This window comes from Cyprinodon tularosa, unplaced genomic scaffold (genome assembly GCF_016077235.1).
Source record: "Cyprinodon tularosa strain WSP-4 unplaced genomic scaffold, ASM1607723v1 ctg327, whole genome shotgun sequence".
Lineage (NCBI taxonomy): Eukaryota > Metazoa > Chordata > Actinopteri > Cyprinodontiformes > Cyprinodontidae > Cyprinodon > Cyprinodon tularosa.
The window spans coordinates 712,790-731,757 of NW_024039038.1; the positions used below are offsets into that span (position 1 = coordinate 712,790).

Below are 18,968 nucleotides of genomic sequence, written 5' to 3' on the forward strand. Positions count from 1 at the left end.
TCTGGACACTTCAGCGGTCCAACTGCACCACTATGTAGTAAAACTGTCATTCTGCATGTTGTCAAATTAAATCGTATTTAGGTGTGAATTAGTTAGCTATTTTTTTTTATTTGTTATGCATGACACCAGATTTTAAAAGGAATTTGTTTTACCTGTTTAAAACATTACTGTATTATACAGTTTAGTAAAAGCGGAAACAAATGAATTTTGATCAAACCACTCATTTCTATGTTTTATTGCATTGATTGGAAAAAATACTCACAGTTATTCAGTGAGCAACGATACAAAGAAAAAAGTGTGGTGTAATACTGAAACATTTTTTTAAAGAAAACAAATTAACATCATTGCTCTCTATTCATCCTTAGGCTAACCCTGTGTATTTATCACCTCATTTGATCAGACCGTTAAGTTATACAAAACAAAATAACCAGAAAGAACAAGAGTATTTTCACGGTCTGTATCAAAGCAATTACAAAAATAAAAACTTTTAGGTCCCAATTTTTAAAAATTTGCAATCAAATCCTTCAGGCTATTAAGTAACAAGTCCAAGCACAGAAGTTAACATACTGTATTGCACTCAATACAAACATGCCTATAACTTCTGTTTGCTCTGTGCAAATAAGATTAGGTAATCCAACATTTATTGTATAAACTAGTGCATAGTCATGCTTGACATGTTCACGTGTAACATGCACAAACAAATACAAAATTCAATGTGATTCTCTGCTAAAACTGATTTCAGTTGAAAAAATCATATTAGAGATATTTACAAACAAGACATAAGAACATACCACTCGAAAGAGGGGAAGACTTATATTTGATAGATTAAAAGATGAACCCCATTCAATAAAAGTAGCCGCTTCAATATTCTACACATTCACATTTTGCAGAGAATGACATATCTTCCTTTTCCTCTTACTTTTTTTTTACTTCATTGTCATTGTACATACATTGGACAGTACAACACAGGGACAAAGATAACAAGAATCTGTCCAACCTGTCTGGGAAGGTGTTTGAAGGGATTCATAAGCTCCCAAGAACATTTATACATTAGAGAGAATATTGACAATACACAATCAACAACATCATTCTTGACAGAAAAATTGACATTTCCTACAGGTGGACATTTCATGCTTTCAGGTCCTACAATGACTTATATGGAAGATTTTACTTGAAGTAAATTGTAGACTATTAACAGCTTAGACATGTCAGAAAAACAAGTGCAGTATTTAATTATTATGGTCATCTGGCTTTCAGTGTAACCAAATCTATAGAAAGTTTAGTGCATTTGTCCTTTCTTCCATGTCATGAGTCACAGTCAGAGCTACAACCTAAGCAGAAAGTACACTTCAGGTTCAGATTCTGAATGAGCGTTGTTTCCAAATGGAATAGAGTCATCTGTATAGTACCGATCTCGAAAACGGTCAACATTGCCATAATGTACTGATGTGCAGGCTCCTTCTGGTAGCCCCCTGTCCTCCAAATCATCAAGGTAGCCTGCTATGTAGGAGCCAGTAGAGTGTCTGTCAGGTGGTTGATTCTGCACAGGTTTATTCCTCAGTACCACTCCTCCAGTGCTGTCATCACTACTCATCACCACTCCTGGCCTAACTTTTTGAGCCTCTTGCTGTCTCTCACGGGCACGGCTGTTAATGTGGCGCACTCTGCTTTGGCTTCGGGAAGACAGACGTCGGGTAAGTATTGGAGGAGGGGAATCATCTATATTTCTTTGAGCAACTTGAAATGCACTTATTTCTTGAGGTTGTGACTGTTGGCTATTTGCTTCTTGTTGCACCTGAGGAGATTGGGGTCTTTCTCTGAGACCATCATCTAACTCCAAGCTAACCAGTTTGCGTAACTGCTCTGTAAATGGATCACAAGACTTTGTGCGAAAAAAGTGTTTGCCTGATATGTCTTTAGGCTTTTGCCTTGTTGTATGAGGAGTAAAGAAACTGCGACTAATGATATGGTATTTACTTTGAAAGTTGCATGAAATGTCTTCAGAGGTCAAGTCTCCCAGGGACTTAGACTTGCATGGCTTATGGTCTGTGGAATCTATGATAGAAGACTGGAGATAAGCTGATGAAGGTCTCAAATGTGAACGAAGTGAATGTCTTACTTTAGATTGCTCATGGTTTCTGTGTTCAGCAGGGCTGTTCTTATATTTGCAAGTCTGTACATGGTGCTCTTGACCTTGGCTAGGTAGTTGGATGTTTTGAGAAGTTATAAACTCTGTGGAGGGCATATTGCAACCATAGTCTGGTTGACTATGTTCATAATCAGAGGAAGGAGAGTAAAGAGGTCTTTGCCTACACCTATTCTGTGGTGTGGCACATTGTCGTGGAAGGCTTTCTGCAGAAGAAAAACCATGGTAAAAGTCTCCGGTTTCTCTGTTTTTCTGATTGATTTCCGTTCTTTCTTGATGAGATCTACTAGAAGTCATGGTTGATTTACAGCTTCTTAAGTCAGATGTTTTGCTGTAGTTAAGGACCCCAAAGTTGCTCTGAGTTAAGGAGTAACTATTCTGAGGAAGGGGACTATGGTTTGTGGGTCTAGAGTCTACAGATCTCTGATGTCTTAGCTCTGAGTTTTTTTGTTGATGGGCATTTGAGATTTGATTGCATTTTATGACATTACTCACTGGAAATGAGTGCTTTGAAGGGGCTGCATGAAATGATTTTGTTGGGAATTGTGGAGGAGAATATGAAAAATCATGTTTTGGCTGGAAATAGCTAGGAGAGAAGTCATGATTTTGGAAAACAGCTTGGCATTTTACTGGACTTGAAAGCTCAACCCACATCTTGCTGTTGTTTGATATAATCTCAGATGGATCATCAACATTTAGCTCCACTTCTGTAAATGACTCTTCAGTAGAATGGTGGAGGATCTGAACAAGGTCAGAGGAGGAGGACCTTATGTACCTTTTAGAAGTACCCTGCAGTTCCCTAGGTTCTGCATCTGAAGCATATTTTACCTCCTCATACACCCTTTCCTCTAGCTTCAAATCTTCTTCACTCTCACCCCACAGTCCTCCTACACCGTTCAAGCCCAGCCTGCTTCCTGTCTCTTTCCCTAGGTTTTGAGTTGTTTTTACAGGTGAAGAAGCTATACTGCTTGAAGGTGTGCTTCCTGTAGTATCTGCCTGAACATGAACTGTCTGCTTCCTCAGGTTGTACACAGAAACTGGTGTCAAAACCTCCTCATCCAGAATAGTGTAGACCTCTTCAAGTTCAGCAGTTTCTGGGTTCGAGATGAGACCTAGAGAGGTTTTACTTACTTGGTAAGCCTTTTTGTGTGAACAACTTTCATTATTCATATTTGTTGGCTTTTGGTGATTCATCAAAGATTTATTTTGAGACGATGCCATTTGGGCTATAAAAGGACATGTTGATTCCTCTTGGAGTTTAGGTGAGGTGGGTCTGAAGTCCAAAGTCTGGGATGGGGGAATGTTCTGGGATGATGTATTTAGATTCTTTTGGTCAGTAGTCATTTCAAACTGCTCAATCAGAGCAGAAACAGAGCAAGACATTTCCTGTTCATTGTCTAAAGATACAGCATCAATGAGTCTGGAAATAGTGCTGTCATGCAAAACACCAGGACTTTTAAGAACACCATTTGCTCCAGAAACAGTAGCCAAAGATGAAATGGCAGACGACGAGGAGGAGGACACCAATGGTGCAACTGTGAAAGTTGTACTATTTGATGATGTTTCTGGTTTATCTAATGTTGCCTGACTGTTTGTTGAAATTGACATAGCAAATGTTTCCCTTGTTTCTTTAGGGAAGTTGTTGGATTTACTTAGACCTGACTGGTAATTGACATATACTTCCTCCTTTGTTGTTTCTCCACCGCCAATAACCAGGTAGGAAGTCTCGTCTGTTCGATCATGCTCTTTCTTTCTGTTTGTCTTTGAAGGGATATAAATGTTCTTTTGAACAGAAACAGATGATTCTGTAAAAACATTCATGGAGGAAGACCTGGGTCTCTTGAATCCAGAAGCTCCTGTTGACACAGAAAAGGCAAAAAAAGCTCAATAAAGATGGTTAACATATCAAACTAAATACAGAACTTAAGGTACCAGTTCAATTAGCCCCTTCGCCTATTCGCACCAAACATTTCTTCAACCTATTCTGAAAGATTGACAATTGTGTAGTAATTTATTGATAATGTTAGTTATGCAATATAACTTTAGAATCAAACAAAAACATACAGTATAGCAAATTAATTTAAAAAATCATTCAGTTCTATTCTTTTCTAATCTACATATTGTAAACAATCACTTCATTTGTTTTATTTATTTTTTTAAGTAACCATTTTTTAGAAAAAGAATAAATTAGTTGCTGTTGCAGCAGGTATAGATCTGAATCACATCAAAAAATCTTGTCAAGAAAATTTTACGAAATGGCAAAGGGGCAAAATGATGAACACCCAGGCTATCAAGCTTACAAGCACTTTTAGTACGACAGTTTATGGGTCATTCATTCCAAGACAACATCTATACACAAGCAAATGGATGACCGACAACAACAAAGGAAAAGCTGAAAAATGGGTATTGAACATCGGAAACAAAAAAAAAAGAAAAACAAAAAAAAAGACACATTTATAAATATAAAACATGGAAGAAATTTTAAACTGGGGTTGATCTGGTAAAATGGTAGCAAATGGCACATTGATATAGCTTTCAGACCATTTCCAAACCAAATACACTGGGTGAACGCAATGCCAGTCGGCTTTGAACAATGCCATCTCCAGACAACAGTATTTCTCATTACCTGCAGGAAATTCCTAGTCAGTTCTCTACTATAAAGAAACACAACAAATGTAGATTGGACAGAAAAAGCATATTAATGTCTCATAGCAATTAGGCTGAGGTCTCAATTCACATGGTTACTTTGCACGTAGTTTGTTGAAGGAGAAGGAGGGAAAATGCATTTCAGTGAAATCAGGGTTAGGATAGTTGTTACGACATTATTACCATACTTTATGTTGGATGAAAAATTATAGATAGGGCAAATTTTAAAGAGTAGGTTGCATGTAAATTGCGTTAGTGTGAAGAATTTTCAAATTGGCTAAGCGCAAAAATACTCACCGGTGATAGAGTCTGCACCAATGTCATTCTCTTCGTTGTCTGGGGCGCAGATAGACAACTGCCCTTGCAGTAACCTGTCTAAAGGCATGGAAATGGGTCTATGGATAAGAGGCGCTCGAGGCTGAAGTGGCTTCTCTGCTCCCTCTGCCCTCACTGAGGGGCCTTCTCCTCCTGATGCCCCTGCATCAGCACCATTGCCATGATCAGATATCGAAGCCACTGACTCAGATAGAGCCATTTTTGTCTTCTTCCTTCCCTTTGCTGGTGCGCTGGCTGTTCGTCGCAGGAGGTGATCACTAATGGAGCGTTTCCGAAGACCAGAGGTGTTTGTGTCCACAGAGGACTTGGAGGACCGGTTGAAGAACCCTCTTATACCACGTAGTTGATGATTCTAGTAAAATATGCATTAATAGAGAAGGGAAATGAAAAATCCGCAAAAGAGATGTACAGCTGTATTCTACTACAGTGTACATTAGAATAACACTAAAAGTGATCGTACATCAGTTATTCAATTCAAAGAGTAAGAAACATTATAATTACAACTTACAGTAAAACTCCCAAAATCAGTTTCCCATATTTTATAAAAGGAAAATAAGTACAACAAAGAATATTTATTTTTACCTATTAATTGTAAATAGGGTTTCCAAAAGGGTGTAAAGTCATGATAACCCCAAGTTTGCAAGGTTTTAAGTTAGCAAGATTGTCGAAACCACTTACTACTCTAATTTATGTTAGTGGTTTGGTTAATAATGTTTGTTTTGATTTGTCAATAATTTATTTTCTCTATTATAGTTCCTGACAAGCAATTTTGAGCTTTCTGCTTGTTTACATCAGCCATGGTATCACAAAGTTGTCATCTATTTGTCTAATGTCAAATTAAGGCCTCAGTGTTTGCTCGAATATACAATCAGCAATATTTCCGTTTTGTTGTTTTTATTTAAACCCTTACTAAAATGCTCTCAATAGAAATAGTAGAATAGGAAATCTCAGAGGCTATGTGGTCAGGGGCTTAAATACTAGCGTCTGCCAAGACAAATGCTAGATCTGCGCAGAAAAACATGGCAAGCAGGTAAAAGCTGTTACTGGGAAGGGTTTGCAAATGTAAACAGCTTAAGAAATCCCATGATTTAGCCCATAAAAACCATCACTATCAACAGATTGTGAAAAAACTCCTGGAAAGATATGATAGTGGCTCTTGGACTGCATGAAGAGGCTTTGACAAAGTTGTACTGTATACGGCCCGGTTTTGTACTTCCTCATATAGTTTGGTGTTGTGAGCTTGCCCTTTGTGTTGTTTAGATGATTTGAAGCAAAGACGTGTCTCATAGGTAAGAAACACCGGACTTCAAGAACTAGGATTGGAGACCCCTACTCTACAGGGTTTTTATTTGGTGGATTTCATTACATGCTGCAGCTATCTTTAAATTTGTCTTTTGTCTAACACATGCATGAAATTTTCTGGGAAAATGCATTTTGGGTTGTTATTTTCTGTAAGCATAAATCATAAAAATAAAAAGACAAAAACATGAAAACATTACTCTGTAAGTAACATTAGTTAAACTTTTTTAACAGAATTATTGAAACAAACCTTTATAATAAATACACTGTAAAACAAATAGATATTACAAGCTGAACAGAAGCTTCTAAAGGTACTAATTAAATAAAGTTGTATTTAGTGATGGAACATTAAATGATGCCATGAACCGGCTAGATGTCACCCAGATGTCACTAGATGTCATTGTTACATCTTGGTGTAGCATACTTGATGCAGGACGATATTAATTTATACATACAAACGGCACATCTGAAGCATGCATTATTTTTTCATGCAGCACACAGAGAGCTCTGGGGCTCAGTATACCTTGCTAGCTCCTAAAAAGTGCATTATGGTAAAGCTTGGGTTCAGGACAAGAGGGCTCCACTAGAGAGACAAAGAGTGGATGGAGCAAAGCCTCAATTTACTGATGTGTTTATAAAAACAGAAATTTTGTTGTGATTATCTTAATAAAAAAAATTACTTAAAAAGGAGGCTAATGGGAAACATTGAAGAACACCTACCTTCCCATAAACATCATGCACAGACACATGCACAAAAATGGAAGCTTCCGTCAGTCCTTCCAGGTAAACATGCCTGTAACCTATGAGGGATATTGAGAAGTGGGCAAAAGGGCAACAACTGTTAACATATTTTTGATTGTAAAATAGCTGATTCAGGTGAGCTAGTCTGAAGGTTCAGGGTCAACTCTTATGAGCACTAAACCTAACCTGCTAAGTAAAATTTTCATTTTATTGAGAAATATAGATAATTATGATTATATATTTCCCATAACATAAATCCATTGGTATTGCAGTATCCACAATCAAAGCGATTCATTAAAGTAATCCATATCACAGTGTTTCAATCAAGTATTAAGGAGAAAACACAGACCAGGCATCAGACTGCTGAAGGCCACAGTCCGTTGACCGATAAAGTCTCGTCCGATCGGGTCATGGTCCCAGACAAGGAAACGCACAAGTGCCAGCTCAGCCATGTGAAGTGTGAAGGAAAGAGTCTCCTCCCACACTGGATTGAAACCTGAAGACAGAACATGTTCATAATGAATACCATCTTCATTATTCCTATTATGTCTTAAATTCCAACCTGTAAGACTGATATTTAGTTGCTCAAATAATATACTTTTTTAATAAATCAATTCTAATTACCGAACATTTCTCAAAGAGTTTTTTTTTTTTTCAGAGCTCAGATCCTCCATAGTGGCAAATTTGAACAAGTCAGAACTTTTTTTGTTTGCTATTATGCAACTGCTATTAGCAGTTAGGGATTTGAATTCTTGAGATTCTAAAAAAAAGTAGAGCTCTGCACAACATCACGCTGGGTGAGCCCCTCCTTCTTTGCACAATATTCATAAATATCTCTTATAAATGATATACAACAACCATAATTCTAAGTTTTAAGAAGTTTCACTTAATTCAGCAATTTTTTAAAGAATATGTAGAAAGTGTAGTATATTAGTTTGTCTCAATTTAGAGTTGCTTCAACACTAAATAAAAAAAATAAACCATTGGAGAGTACTTTCTGTGTTTTTACAAAAAGAATACATTTTTCACAAACCTTTGAATTGATTTCAAAAATCTCTTCAGTGCAGAATATACCAGTTGAGGATTTTACAAACTACTTTGGCTTTTGAGCACGAGTTGATCAAATGCAGGCTAAATTCTCACTGCTGCTCTTTCACACAAACCCGAGAATAATATTCATTCTTAAGCACATCTGACATTTGCCCAAAAAATTTTGAGCTGTTCAAAACTTTGCTCCTGAACTCCAGGATCCAAAAATTACTGCTAATTCTTTACAAATGTGTACTTTATTTTAAAATATAACTACATATTCCTGATTGATATACAGACTGTTATTTATCCTTAACTTAATTATGGATTCCTGGCAAACATAAGTGGTGCCATTTTCACATAGTTGCCTCATTCTCATCTTTCTCCCTCAGTTCCTGGCTAAGTCTGTTTTAGTTACATATTCTAGGATCTACTCCACTGCCACTAGTAAAGCTAAACATTCATTTTTGGAAAAAATGCCCAAAAAGAAATGATTGCAAATCTTAATGGAAAACACCAGACTCTTTTTAAAATCATGAAAATTTAAGATCTAATGTAATCTAAATATAAAATACAATTAGCTCATTTTTATTCAATTCATAAATCTTAATAGAATCGTCTTTACAGTGCTGAATTATTGGCAACATTCTTGGAAATCAAGATGAATCTGATTATATTTCTTATTTATCCTACCATTGTAGCAAGTGAAACTTAGGATACAGAATTCCAAGAATCATCAGGAATCCCAGAAATCCCTGTTTGAAATGGTAGCTTAAGAATTAAGCATATTGGCTCTGTGAGATAACAAATGTTTGAATCCCAAATAAGACTCAAGGTATAAGCAGCACAAAAAATGTGAACCAGCAACAACCACCTGCCCCTCAATCCCGGCCACCCATAACTAATGTCGCAAAAGTTTTAAGTACACAGTGATAAGAAGTTAAAGCTTGTTCAGACAACTACAAACATATTTCTCTAAAGTGCCAAGTGAAGGACAAAAGAATTTTTGTCTGTGAGAAACAGACAAAAATGCTCAAATCTAGGGAAATACTGCGCAGTGTGTTTTTTTTTTAAGTACTACATAATTACATAAGTATGATTCAATTTTAGGTTATATTTAGAAAAAAAATGCTTAAAGAATGTTTTTGAACAAAGCTAATGTAATATTACATTTCAAATAAACAGTGCTGTAAAATGAGCTAAGCAAGAAATATGAAGTATGCTTTTCTTACCATTGTCATCAACAACTCTCGTCTGTTCCTTGCAGCAGTCAATGGGTAAACCAATTATCTCCACTTCAACCAATGGATCAATAATCTGAAGGAAAAAGAGATCATTCAGATTCTGGTGTGGCACTAGTTTTATTTATGCTCAGAGCTAATTTTACTCCTCTGACCATTTGCATAAGAAATCATATTTGTGGAAATAGTTGAACTATCAAATACAGAAAGACAGACGGATAATGTGAGAACCCTGAACTCTGCTTTGCTCTGTTTTTACCTCTCCACGGTCCCCCAGCATGGAGTCTGGTGGTTTGGGCAGCTGCTGTCCACTAATGATCTTGAGTACGAGCTGTTTCTTGGGGTAAGCTGGAAGTGGGTCATCACTGAATGGGTTGAAAGAGCCTAGAGGAGTAAAGGATGGCGGAGCAGCAACTTCAATTAATGTCATCATTTAATCCTAACATTAGTCCATCTGTCATCGTTATTTCCACTGAGGGCACTTTCTGGGGCTTTTCCTACAACCTACGAGCCTTTATACCTATGCAAGAAGAGCTTGTAAATTACACTATAACACCTCCACTTCTACATTTTTGCATCTGTTTTATTTAATAATGCACAATATTTTATGGCCCATGTGATGTTGGAATTAAAAATACTGAAGATGATAAACAAAAAACTGTTTCTTTTCAGTGAAGTAGGGTTTCTGGGGTGTGCCTAATTTTTTACACACATTTCCTTTTTTTGAATAAAAAAAAACTGCCTTGGAGAAATCTGGTGTGTGACTTTATACATTTGAAATTCACCTTTTAGTACTGTTTACTCTAGGTCACTTAAAAATGTCTTCAGTGGCCTTTCAGATCTTGACACAACAGCTTTATTTCCCATGTAGGTGGCATTTCAGAATATCAAGAATGTTGTTTTTTTTTCACAACCTCAACTAGTGTTGTGCTTAAACATGTTTGATTCCCTTTCAAATATAATGTATCAAAGTATTTCTTGTAGAAAGGATCTTATTTTGCAAATTTTGAAAGTGAGAAAGCTTTTGAAGGAATTATAGGAAACATAGGCTTATCTATTTAACTCTGAAGATAAACTTGTCTTTTTGTTCAGCAGAATGATGACATGTTTGAAACCTTGAATTTTAAACTATATTTAACCAGGATAACTTATTCATTTTCAAATGTATTATTTTTTTCTCTTTCAGGTTAACATTAGGTAGTAGAACCTTGATTTTTTTTTTTTACCTTTAAACCCTTTTAACTCTTAAGGGATGCAAAAATAGTCTTAACTGGATTTTTAATCAGTTTGAATCATATATCTAACATAATGTTTTTTATTCACAAGTCTTCCCCTGTTAGTTGTAATCATAGTTCATAGCAAATGTTGTGTTTACGTCTTGTATTGTGTATTAGGCAATTGTTATATTTAGGGGGGCCACATGCCGAAGGCATGGCCCACCTATTACTATTGCACATACACTATATTGCCAAAAGTATTTGCTCACCCATCCAAATTATTGGAATCAGGTGTTCCAATCACTTCCATGGCCACAGGTGTATAAATTCAAGCACCTAGGCATGCAGACTGTTTTTACAAACATTTGTGAAAGAATGGGTCGCTCTCAGGAGCTCAGTGAATTCCAGCGTGGAACTGTGATAGGATGCCACCTGTGCAACAAATCCAGTCGTGAAATTTCCTCGCTCCTAAATATTCCACAGTCAACTGTCAGCTGTATTATAAGAAAATGGAAGTGTTTGGGAACGACAGCAACTCAGCCACGAAGAGGTAGGCCACGTAAACTGACGGAGCGGGGTCAGCGGATGCTGACGCGCATAGTGCGAAGAGGTCGCCAACTTTCTGCAGAGTCAATCACTACAGACCTCCAAACTTCATGTGGCCTTCAGATTAGCTCAAGAACAGTGCGCAGAGAGCTTCATGGAATGGGTTTCCATGGTCGAGCAGCTGCATCCAAGCCATACATCACCAAGTGCAATGCAAAGCGTCGGATGCGGTGGTGTAAAGCACGCCGCCACTGGACTCTAGAGCAGTGGAGACGCGTTCTCTGGAGTGACGAATCGCGCTTCTCCATCTGGCAATCTGATGGACGGGTCTGGGTTTGGCGGTTGCCAGGAGAACGGTACTTGTCTGACTGCATTGTGCCAAGTGTAAAGTTTGGTGGAGGGGGGATTATGGTGTGAGGTTGTTTTTCAGGAGCTGGGCTTGGCCCCTTAGTTCCAGTGAAAGGAACTCTGAATGCTTCAGCATACCAAGACATTTTGGACAATTCCATGCTCCCAACTTTGTGGGAACAGTTTGGAGCTGGCCCCTTCCTCTTCCAACATGACTGTGCACCAGTGCACAAAGCAAGGTCCATAAAGACATGGATGACAGAGTCTGGTGTGGATGAACTTGACTGGCCTGCACAGAGTCCTGACCTCAACCCGATAGAACACCTTTGGGATGAATTAGAGCGGAGACTGAGAGCCAGGCCTTCTCGTCCAACATCAGTGTGCGACCTCACAAATGCGCTTCTGGAAGAATGGTCAAAAATTCCCATAAACACACTCCTAAACCTTGTGGACAGCCTTCCCAGAAGAGTTGAAGCTGTTCTAGCTGCAAAGGGTGGACCGACGTCATATTGAACCCTATGGATTAGGAACGGGATGTCACTTAAGCTCATATGTGAGTCAAGGCAGGTGAGCAAATACTTTTGGCAATATAGTGTATTTATTCCGCGTATTATTAGGGGGGCCACATGCCGAAGGCATGGCCCACCTATTACTATTGCACATATTTATTCCGCGTATTATTATTAGGGGGGCCACATGCCGAAGGCATGGCCCACCTATTACTATTGCACATATTTATTCCGCGTATTATTAGGGGGGCCACATGCCGAAGGCATGGCCCACCTACTACTATCTCACATATTTATTCCGCGTATTATTAGGGGGGCCACATGCCGAAGGCATGGCCCACCTACTACTATCTCACATATTTATTCCGCGTATTATTTTTATTATAGCTTATAGTTCTCCTCGCCACCAAAAACTTCGGCGCGTAACTAGTCACGCACCATTCGTCGGATCGGGTCCAAAGTTGGCACACGCGTCGGGACCAATGGTGCGATGCGTGCTTGTATAAAACTTTCTCATTAGTCCGAAGGTTCGCGAATTATTAGCGAAAACGTCGCAAAAAAAATCCCATAGGAAATGAATGGGGAGAGGAAAAAAAAGCATAAAAAACAGCACTTCACTGTGTCGGCATACATTCATGTAGAAAAACAGTTTAAAGCTCAGTTTGTAGATAAATCCTTCGTCTATTTAAAACTGAAGACGGTATGTTGATAACTGCTACGGTTTTTGTATAATCAGACCTCAAGCGCCACAAAGTTTTAGCAAAATCCAGCCTCCTAGAGTGGAGCAACTGAAAATTTAGAGTGTGAGGCAGCCGTTTTTTTAAGACCCAAAAACATTTTAAACTCGCCCTCACGGCCACATATTTATAGCTAGAGTCACCATTTTTGGTCAGTTTGTAGACTGAAACCTCTGGACCCACACAATGTCTTCGGAATTACGGTAGGATTAATACTTTTCCTTAAAAACCCTCCAGACCGACCTAAAGTCGATGAAAATCAGAGCCGTTTTTCATTGGTTTTGGAGCAGAAGAGGGGAGAAAAACGAACAACACTATGTGTTTTCAAATCGTCATAAATATTGTTCTGAAAGACACACATACACCAAAGTTGGCACAGTTGGAGTCGAAGGATGGCTGACGCTCACGGTGAAAAATTTTTTTGAATAACTCATACGGTTTTTGCTCAGCAGTCGTTTGTTCGGAGGGTGTTCTAAGCACCTTAAAGCTAGGGGACAGTGAGCTGCTGCAGCTAGCAGTTAGAATCTAAGGACTGAGGACCCGTTTTTTCTTATTCTTTCTCTTCCCATTCAGGTTGTAGATGACCTACAGCCATGAAAGTTACTCCAATTGAAGACAAGATATAGCTGTCGCTTAGATAAAAATAATTTTTCAGATACCTTTTACGGTTTTTACTCAGCAGTCGTTTGTTCGGAGGGGTGCTTTAGCAGCTTAAAGGTTAGTGAGAGTGAGGTCCTGCAGTTAAAACAAAGGGAGGAGCAGGTGGGATCAACCATTTTGTTTGTGCTTCGTTTTGGGTTGTGAAAGACCTACAGACATGAAAGTTACCCCAGTCTGAGACAAAGGATAGATGTTTCTTTCACTGAAAGAATTTTTCAAATACCTTTTACGGTTTTTGCTCAGCAGTCGTTTGTTCGGAGGCTAAGCACCTGGAAGCTAGCTGACAGTTAGCTTCTGCAGCAGCCTGCCTCAGTGCAGCTGCTGACATCTTAGTGTGAGGCGGCCGTTTTTTTAAGATAAAACATTTTGTTCTTGCCTCACGGCCACATATTTGGAGCTACAGTCACCATTTTTGGTCAGTTTGTAGGCTGAAACGTCTGGACCCACACAATGTCTTCGGAATTACGGTAGGATTAATACTTTTCCTTAAAAACCCTCCAGACCGACCTAAAGTCGATGACAATCAGAGCATTTTTCCATTGGTTTTGGAGCAGCATTGGGGAGAAAAACGAATGACATTATGTGTATTTAACTCGTCATAAATATTGTTCTGAATGACACACATACACCAAAGTTGGCATAGTTGGAGTCGAAGTATTGCTGATGCTCACGGTGAAGAAATTTTTTGAATAACTCATACGGTTTTTGCTAAGCAGTCGTTTGTTCGGAGCTGTTCCTCACATTCAAAAAAGCCTGAGAGCGAAGGAACCATAGTGCTGCGCTTTTCTCTCTGTCACAGACAGGCTCGTTAAGCGTTGTCAAGGTAACCGTGCTTCAAACAGATTTTACCTCTGCTGTTTTAAACAGCACATATTAATCTAATGGAGGGTGAAAGCACTGATTTAACATTGGGAAATGGATACTATATGACTGCTGTCCATGACACTTCCCTTGCCACTCAACACTGATAGACTTTCAAAATAAGACTCCAGGGACCCTACAAAATAAAAGCCTCTATATTTTTTACATATATTTATTGCCCTATATGGCTCAACATTATGACCCAAACTCAACCCCATTTTAGAGAATAGACTCTAGGAGACTGTTTAAAACACACCCTATGGCAAATTTCAAAATAAAAGCCTCCCATTTCATCTTCATCTACTGCCCTAATAACATGGAAAAAAGAGTGATTTAACGATTGGAAAGTCATCAACTATCATTGCTGGGTCTGAACATTTTCTCTAAACACAACTCTGTTGGACTTTCAAAATAAGACTCCAGGGACCCTACAAAATAAAAGCCTCTAGATTATACTAATGCAATAATTGATGCAAATGGCTCAACATTATGACCCAAACTCTTCCAGGTTGTTTTTATTAGACTCTAGTGACCTTTTCAAAACACACCCCAGAGCAAATTTCACAATAAAAGTCTCCCATTTACTCTGTAATACAGCAGCTATTCACCTAATAACATGGAAAACCAGTGATTTAACATTTGGAAATGGATTCTATATCACTGCTGGGCATGACCCATCTTTTGATGCACATCCATGATAGACTTTCAAAATAACACTACAGGGACTCTACAGAATAAAAGCCTCTTCCTTATACACACTCATACATTCTGGCATATTGCTCATAGCCATTTGTAATTTCATCACTGCAATGGCTCTTAGAAGGCGGGCGAAGCCCGCCAATGGTGATTTCATCACTGCAATGGCTCTTAGCAGGCGGGCGGAGCCCGCCATTGGTGATTTTTTTCATCGCTGCAAGGGCTCCTAGCAGGCGGGCAGAGCCCGCCAACTGCGCTTTACCCACTGCGGTTCAATATGGACAACCCATATTACCCTTGTGCATCATATGCTGTGCACGTCTATTTCCCAGATTTCAGCACAAGTGGCACACAGCTCTCTTTGCCCATGACCTAGCCCTCTTTCCTTCCCTCAGCAGCCCTCAAAGGCGTAAGCAGTTGGTCTGGGGAGCCCCAATGTCACTTGCCAGGGCCGTATTGGCCCAGTTACCCAGACGGGCAGTAGGTGGCCCCCCTCAAAATTTCTTTAGAAATTTTCTAGTTAGGGGGGCCACATGCCGAAGGCATGGCCCACCTACTACTATCTCACATATTTATTCCGCGTATTATTTTTATTATAGCTTATAGTTCTCCTCGCCACCAAAAACTTCGGCGCGTAACTAGTCACGCACCATTCGTCGGATCGGGCCCAAAGTTGGCACACGCGTAGAGACCAATGGGGCGATGCGTGCTTGTATAAAACTTTCTCATTAGTCCGAAGGTTTGCGAATTATTAGCGAAAACGTCGCAAAAAATTCCCATAGGAAATGAATGGGGAGAGGAAAAAAACAGCATAAAAAACAGCGCTTCACTGTGTTGGCATACATTCACGTAGAAAAACAGTTTAAAGCTCAGTTTGTAGATAAATCCTTCGTCTGCATAAAACTGAAGACGGCATGTTGATAACTGCTACGGTTTTTGTATAATCAGACCTCAAGCGCCACAAAGTTTTGGCAAAATCCAGCCTTCTAGAGTGGAGAGACTGAAAAGCTAGAGTGTGAGGCAGCCGTTTTTTTAAGACCCAAAAACATTTTAAACTCGCCCTCACGGCCACATATTTATAGCTAGAGTCACCATTTTTGGTCAGTTTGTAGACTGAAATCTCTGGACCCACACAATGTCTTCGGAATTACGGTAGGATTAATACTTTTCCTTAAAAACCCTCCAGACCGACCTCAAGTCGATGAAAATCAGAGCCGTTTTTCATTGGTTTTGGAACAGCAGAGGGGAGAAAAACGAATGACATTATGTGTTTTAAACTCGTCATAAATATTGTTCTGAAAGACACACATACACCAAAGTTGGCATAGTTGGAGTCGAAGGATGGCTGACGCTCACGGTGAAAGAATTTTTTGAATAACTCATACGGTTTTTGCTCAGCAGTCGTTTGTTCGGAGGACATTTTAAGCACCAGAAAGCTGGGTGACAGTGTCCTGCTGCAGCTAGCTCAATTAGAAGCTCAGGTGTGAGGAAACGTTTTTTTTTTTCTTTCTCTTCCCATTCAGGTTGTAGATGACCTACAGCCATGAAAGTTACTCTAATTGAAGTAAAGATATAGCTGTAGCTTAGATAAAAATAATTTTTCAGATATCATTTATGGTTTTTACTCAGCAGTCATTTGTTCGGAGGGGGGCTTTAGCAGCTTAAAGGTGAGTGAAAGTGTGTTGCTGCAGCTAGCTCAGTTAGAAGCTAAGGACTGAGGACCCGTTTTTCTTATTCTTTCTCTTCCCATTCAGGTTGTAGATGACCTACAGCCATGAAAGTTACTCCAATTGAAGACAAGATATAGCTTTAGCTTAGATAAAAATAATTTTTCAGATACCTTTTACGGTTTTTACTCAGCAGTCGTTTGTTCGGAGGGGTGCTATAGCAGCTTAAAGATGACAGAGTGTGGTGCTGCAGTTTAAACAAAGGGAGGAGCAGGTGGGATCAGCCATTTTGTTTGTGCTTCGTTTTGGGTTGTGAAAGACCTACAGACATGAAGGTTACCCCAGTCTGAGACAAAGGATAGATGTTTCTTTCACTGAAAGAATTTTTCTAATACCTTTTACGGTTTTTGCTCAGCAGTCGTTTGTTCGGAGGGGTGCTATAGCAGCTTAAAGGTGACAGAGTGTGGTGCTGCAGTTTAAACAAAGGGAGGAGCAGGTGGGATCAGCCATTTTGTTTGTGCTTCGTTTTGGGTTGTGAAAGACCTACAGACATGAAGGTTACTCTAATTGAAGTAAAGATATAGCTGTAGCTTAGATAAAAATAATTTTTCAGATATCATTTATGGTTTTTACTCAGCAGTCCTTTGTTCGGAGGGGGGCTTTAGCAGCTTAAAGGTGAGTGAGAGTGTGTTGCTGCAGCTAGCTCAGTTAGAAGCTAAGGACTGAGGACCCGTTTTTTCTTATTCTTTCTCTTCCCATTCAGGTTGTAGATGACCTACAGCCATGAAAGTTACTCCAATTGAAGACAAGATATAGCTTTAGCTTAGATAAAAATAATTTTTCAGATACCTTTTACGGTTTTTACTCAGCAGTCGTTTGTTCGGAGGGGTGCTATAGCAGCTTAAAGGTGACAGAGTGTGGTGCTGCAGTTTAAACAAAGGGAGGAGCAGGTGGGATCAGCCATTTTGTTTGTGCTTCGTTTTGGGTTGTGAAAGAGCTACAGACATGAAGGTTACCCCAGTCTGAGACAAAGGATAGATGTTTCTTTCACTGAAAGAATTTTTCTAATACCTATTACGGTTTTTGCTCAGCAGTCGTTTGTTCAGCAGCTGTTCCTCCCATTCAAAAAAGCCTGAGAGCTAAGGAACGATAGTGCTGCGCTTTTCTCTCTGTCACTGACAGGCTCGTTAAGCGTTGTCAAGGTAACCAGGCTTCAAAGAGATTTTACCTCTGCTGTTTTAAACAGCACATATTAATCTAATGGAGGGTGAAAGCACTGATTTAACATTGGGAAATGGATACTATATGACTGCTGTCCATGACACTTCCCTTGCCACTCAACACTGATAGACTTTCAAAATAAGACTCCAGGGACCCTACAAAATAAAAGCCTCTATATTTTTTACATATATTTATTGCCCTATATGGCTCAACATTATGACCCAAACTCAACCCCATTTTAGAGAATAGACTCTAGGAGACTGTTTAAAACACACCCTATGGCAAATTTCAAAATAAAAGCCTCCCATTTCATCTTCATCTACTGCCCTAATAACATGGAAAAAAGAGTGATTTAACGATTGGAAAGTCATCAACTATCATTGCTGGGTCTGAACATTTTCTCTAAACACAACTCTGTTGGACTTTCAAAATAAGACTCCAGGGACCCTACAAAATAAAAGCCTCTAGATTATACTAATGCAGTAATTGATGCAAATGGCTCAACATTATGACCCAAACATTTCCAGGTTGTTTTTATTAGACTCTAGTGACCTTTTCAAAACACACACCAGAGCAAATTTCACAATAAAAGTCTCCCATTTACTCTGTAATACAGCAGCTATTCACCTAATAACATGGAAAACCAGTGATTTAACATTTGGAAATGGATTCTATATCACTGCTGGGCATGACCCATCTTTTGATGCACATCCATGATAGACTTTCAAAATAACACTACAGGGACTCTACAGAATAAAAGCCTCTTCCTTATACACACTCAATACATTCTGGCATATTGCTCATAGCCATTTGTAATTTCATCACTGCAATGGCTCTGAGCATGCGGGCGGAGCCCGCCATTGGTGATTTCATCACTGCAATGGCTCTTAGAAGGCGGGCGAAGCCCGCCAATGGTGATTTCATCACTGCAATGGCTCTTAGCAGGCGGGCGGAGCCCGCCATTGGTGATTTTTTTCATCGCTGCAAGGGCTCCTAGCAGGCGGGCGGAGCCCGCCAACTGCGCTTTACCCACTGCGGTTCAATATGGACAACCCATATTACCCTTGT

At 39.2% G+C, this 18,968-nt stretch overlaps 1 protein-coding gene across 6 annotated transcripts; it reads right to left on the reverse strand.

The window, feature by feature from the left end:
- Positions 1-220: 220 nt before the first annotated feature.
- LOC119788823 (1-phosphatidylinositol 4,5-bisphosphate phosphodiesterase eta-1-like) lies at positions 221-9,883 on the reverse strand. Of its 6 annotated transcripts, none has more exons than XM_038293475.1 (8): positions 9,698-9,883; positions 9,430-9,514; positions 7,518-7,664; positions 7,148-7,227; positions 6,951-7,010; positions 5,090-5,480; positions 4,773-4,797; positions 3,882-4,002 (listed from the first exon to the last, which is right to left on the reverse strand). In XM_038293475.1, the coding sequence occupies exons 1-7, from the start codon at positions 9,869-9,871 to the stop codon at positions 4,790-4,792; spliced, it is 945 nt and encodes a 314-aa protein (XP_038149403.1). In that variant the 5' UTR covers positions 9,872-9,883; the 3' UTR covers positions 3,882-4,002; positions 4,773-4,789. The 6 variants fall into 6 exon arrangements, with proteins under 6 accessions (XP_038149398.1, XP_038149399.1, XP_038149401.1 ...); XM_038293474.1 differs by having other exon boundaries at positions 4,773-4,800; XM_038293470.1 differs by lacking the exon at positions 4,773-4,797 and having other exon boundaries at positions 221-4,002.
- Positions 9,884-18,968: the final 9,085 nt, after the last annotated feature.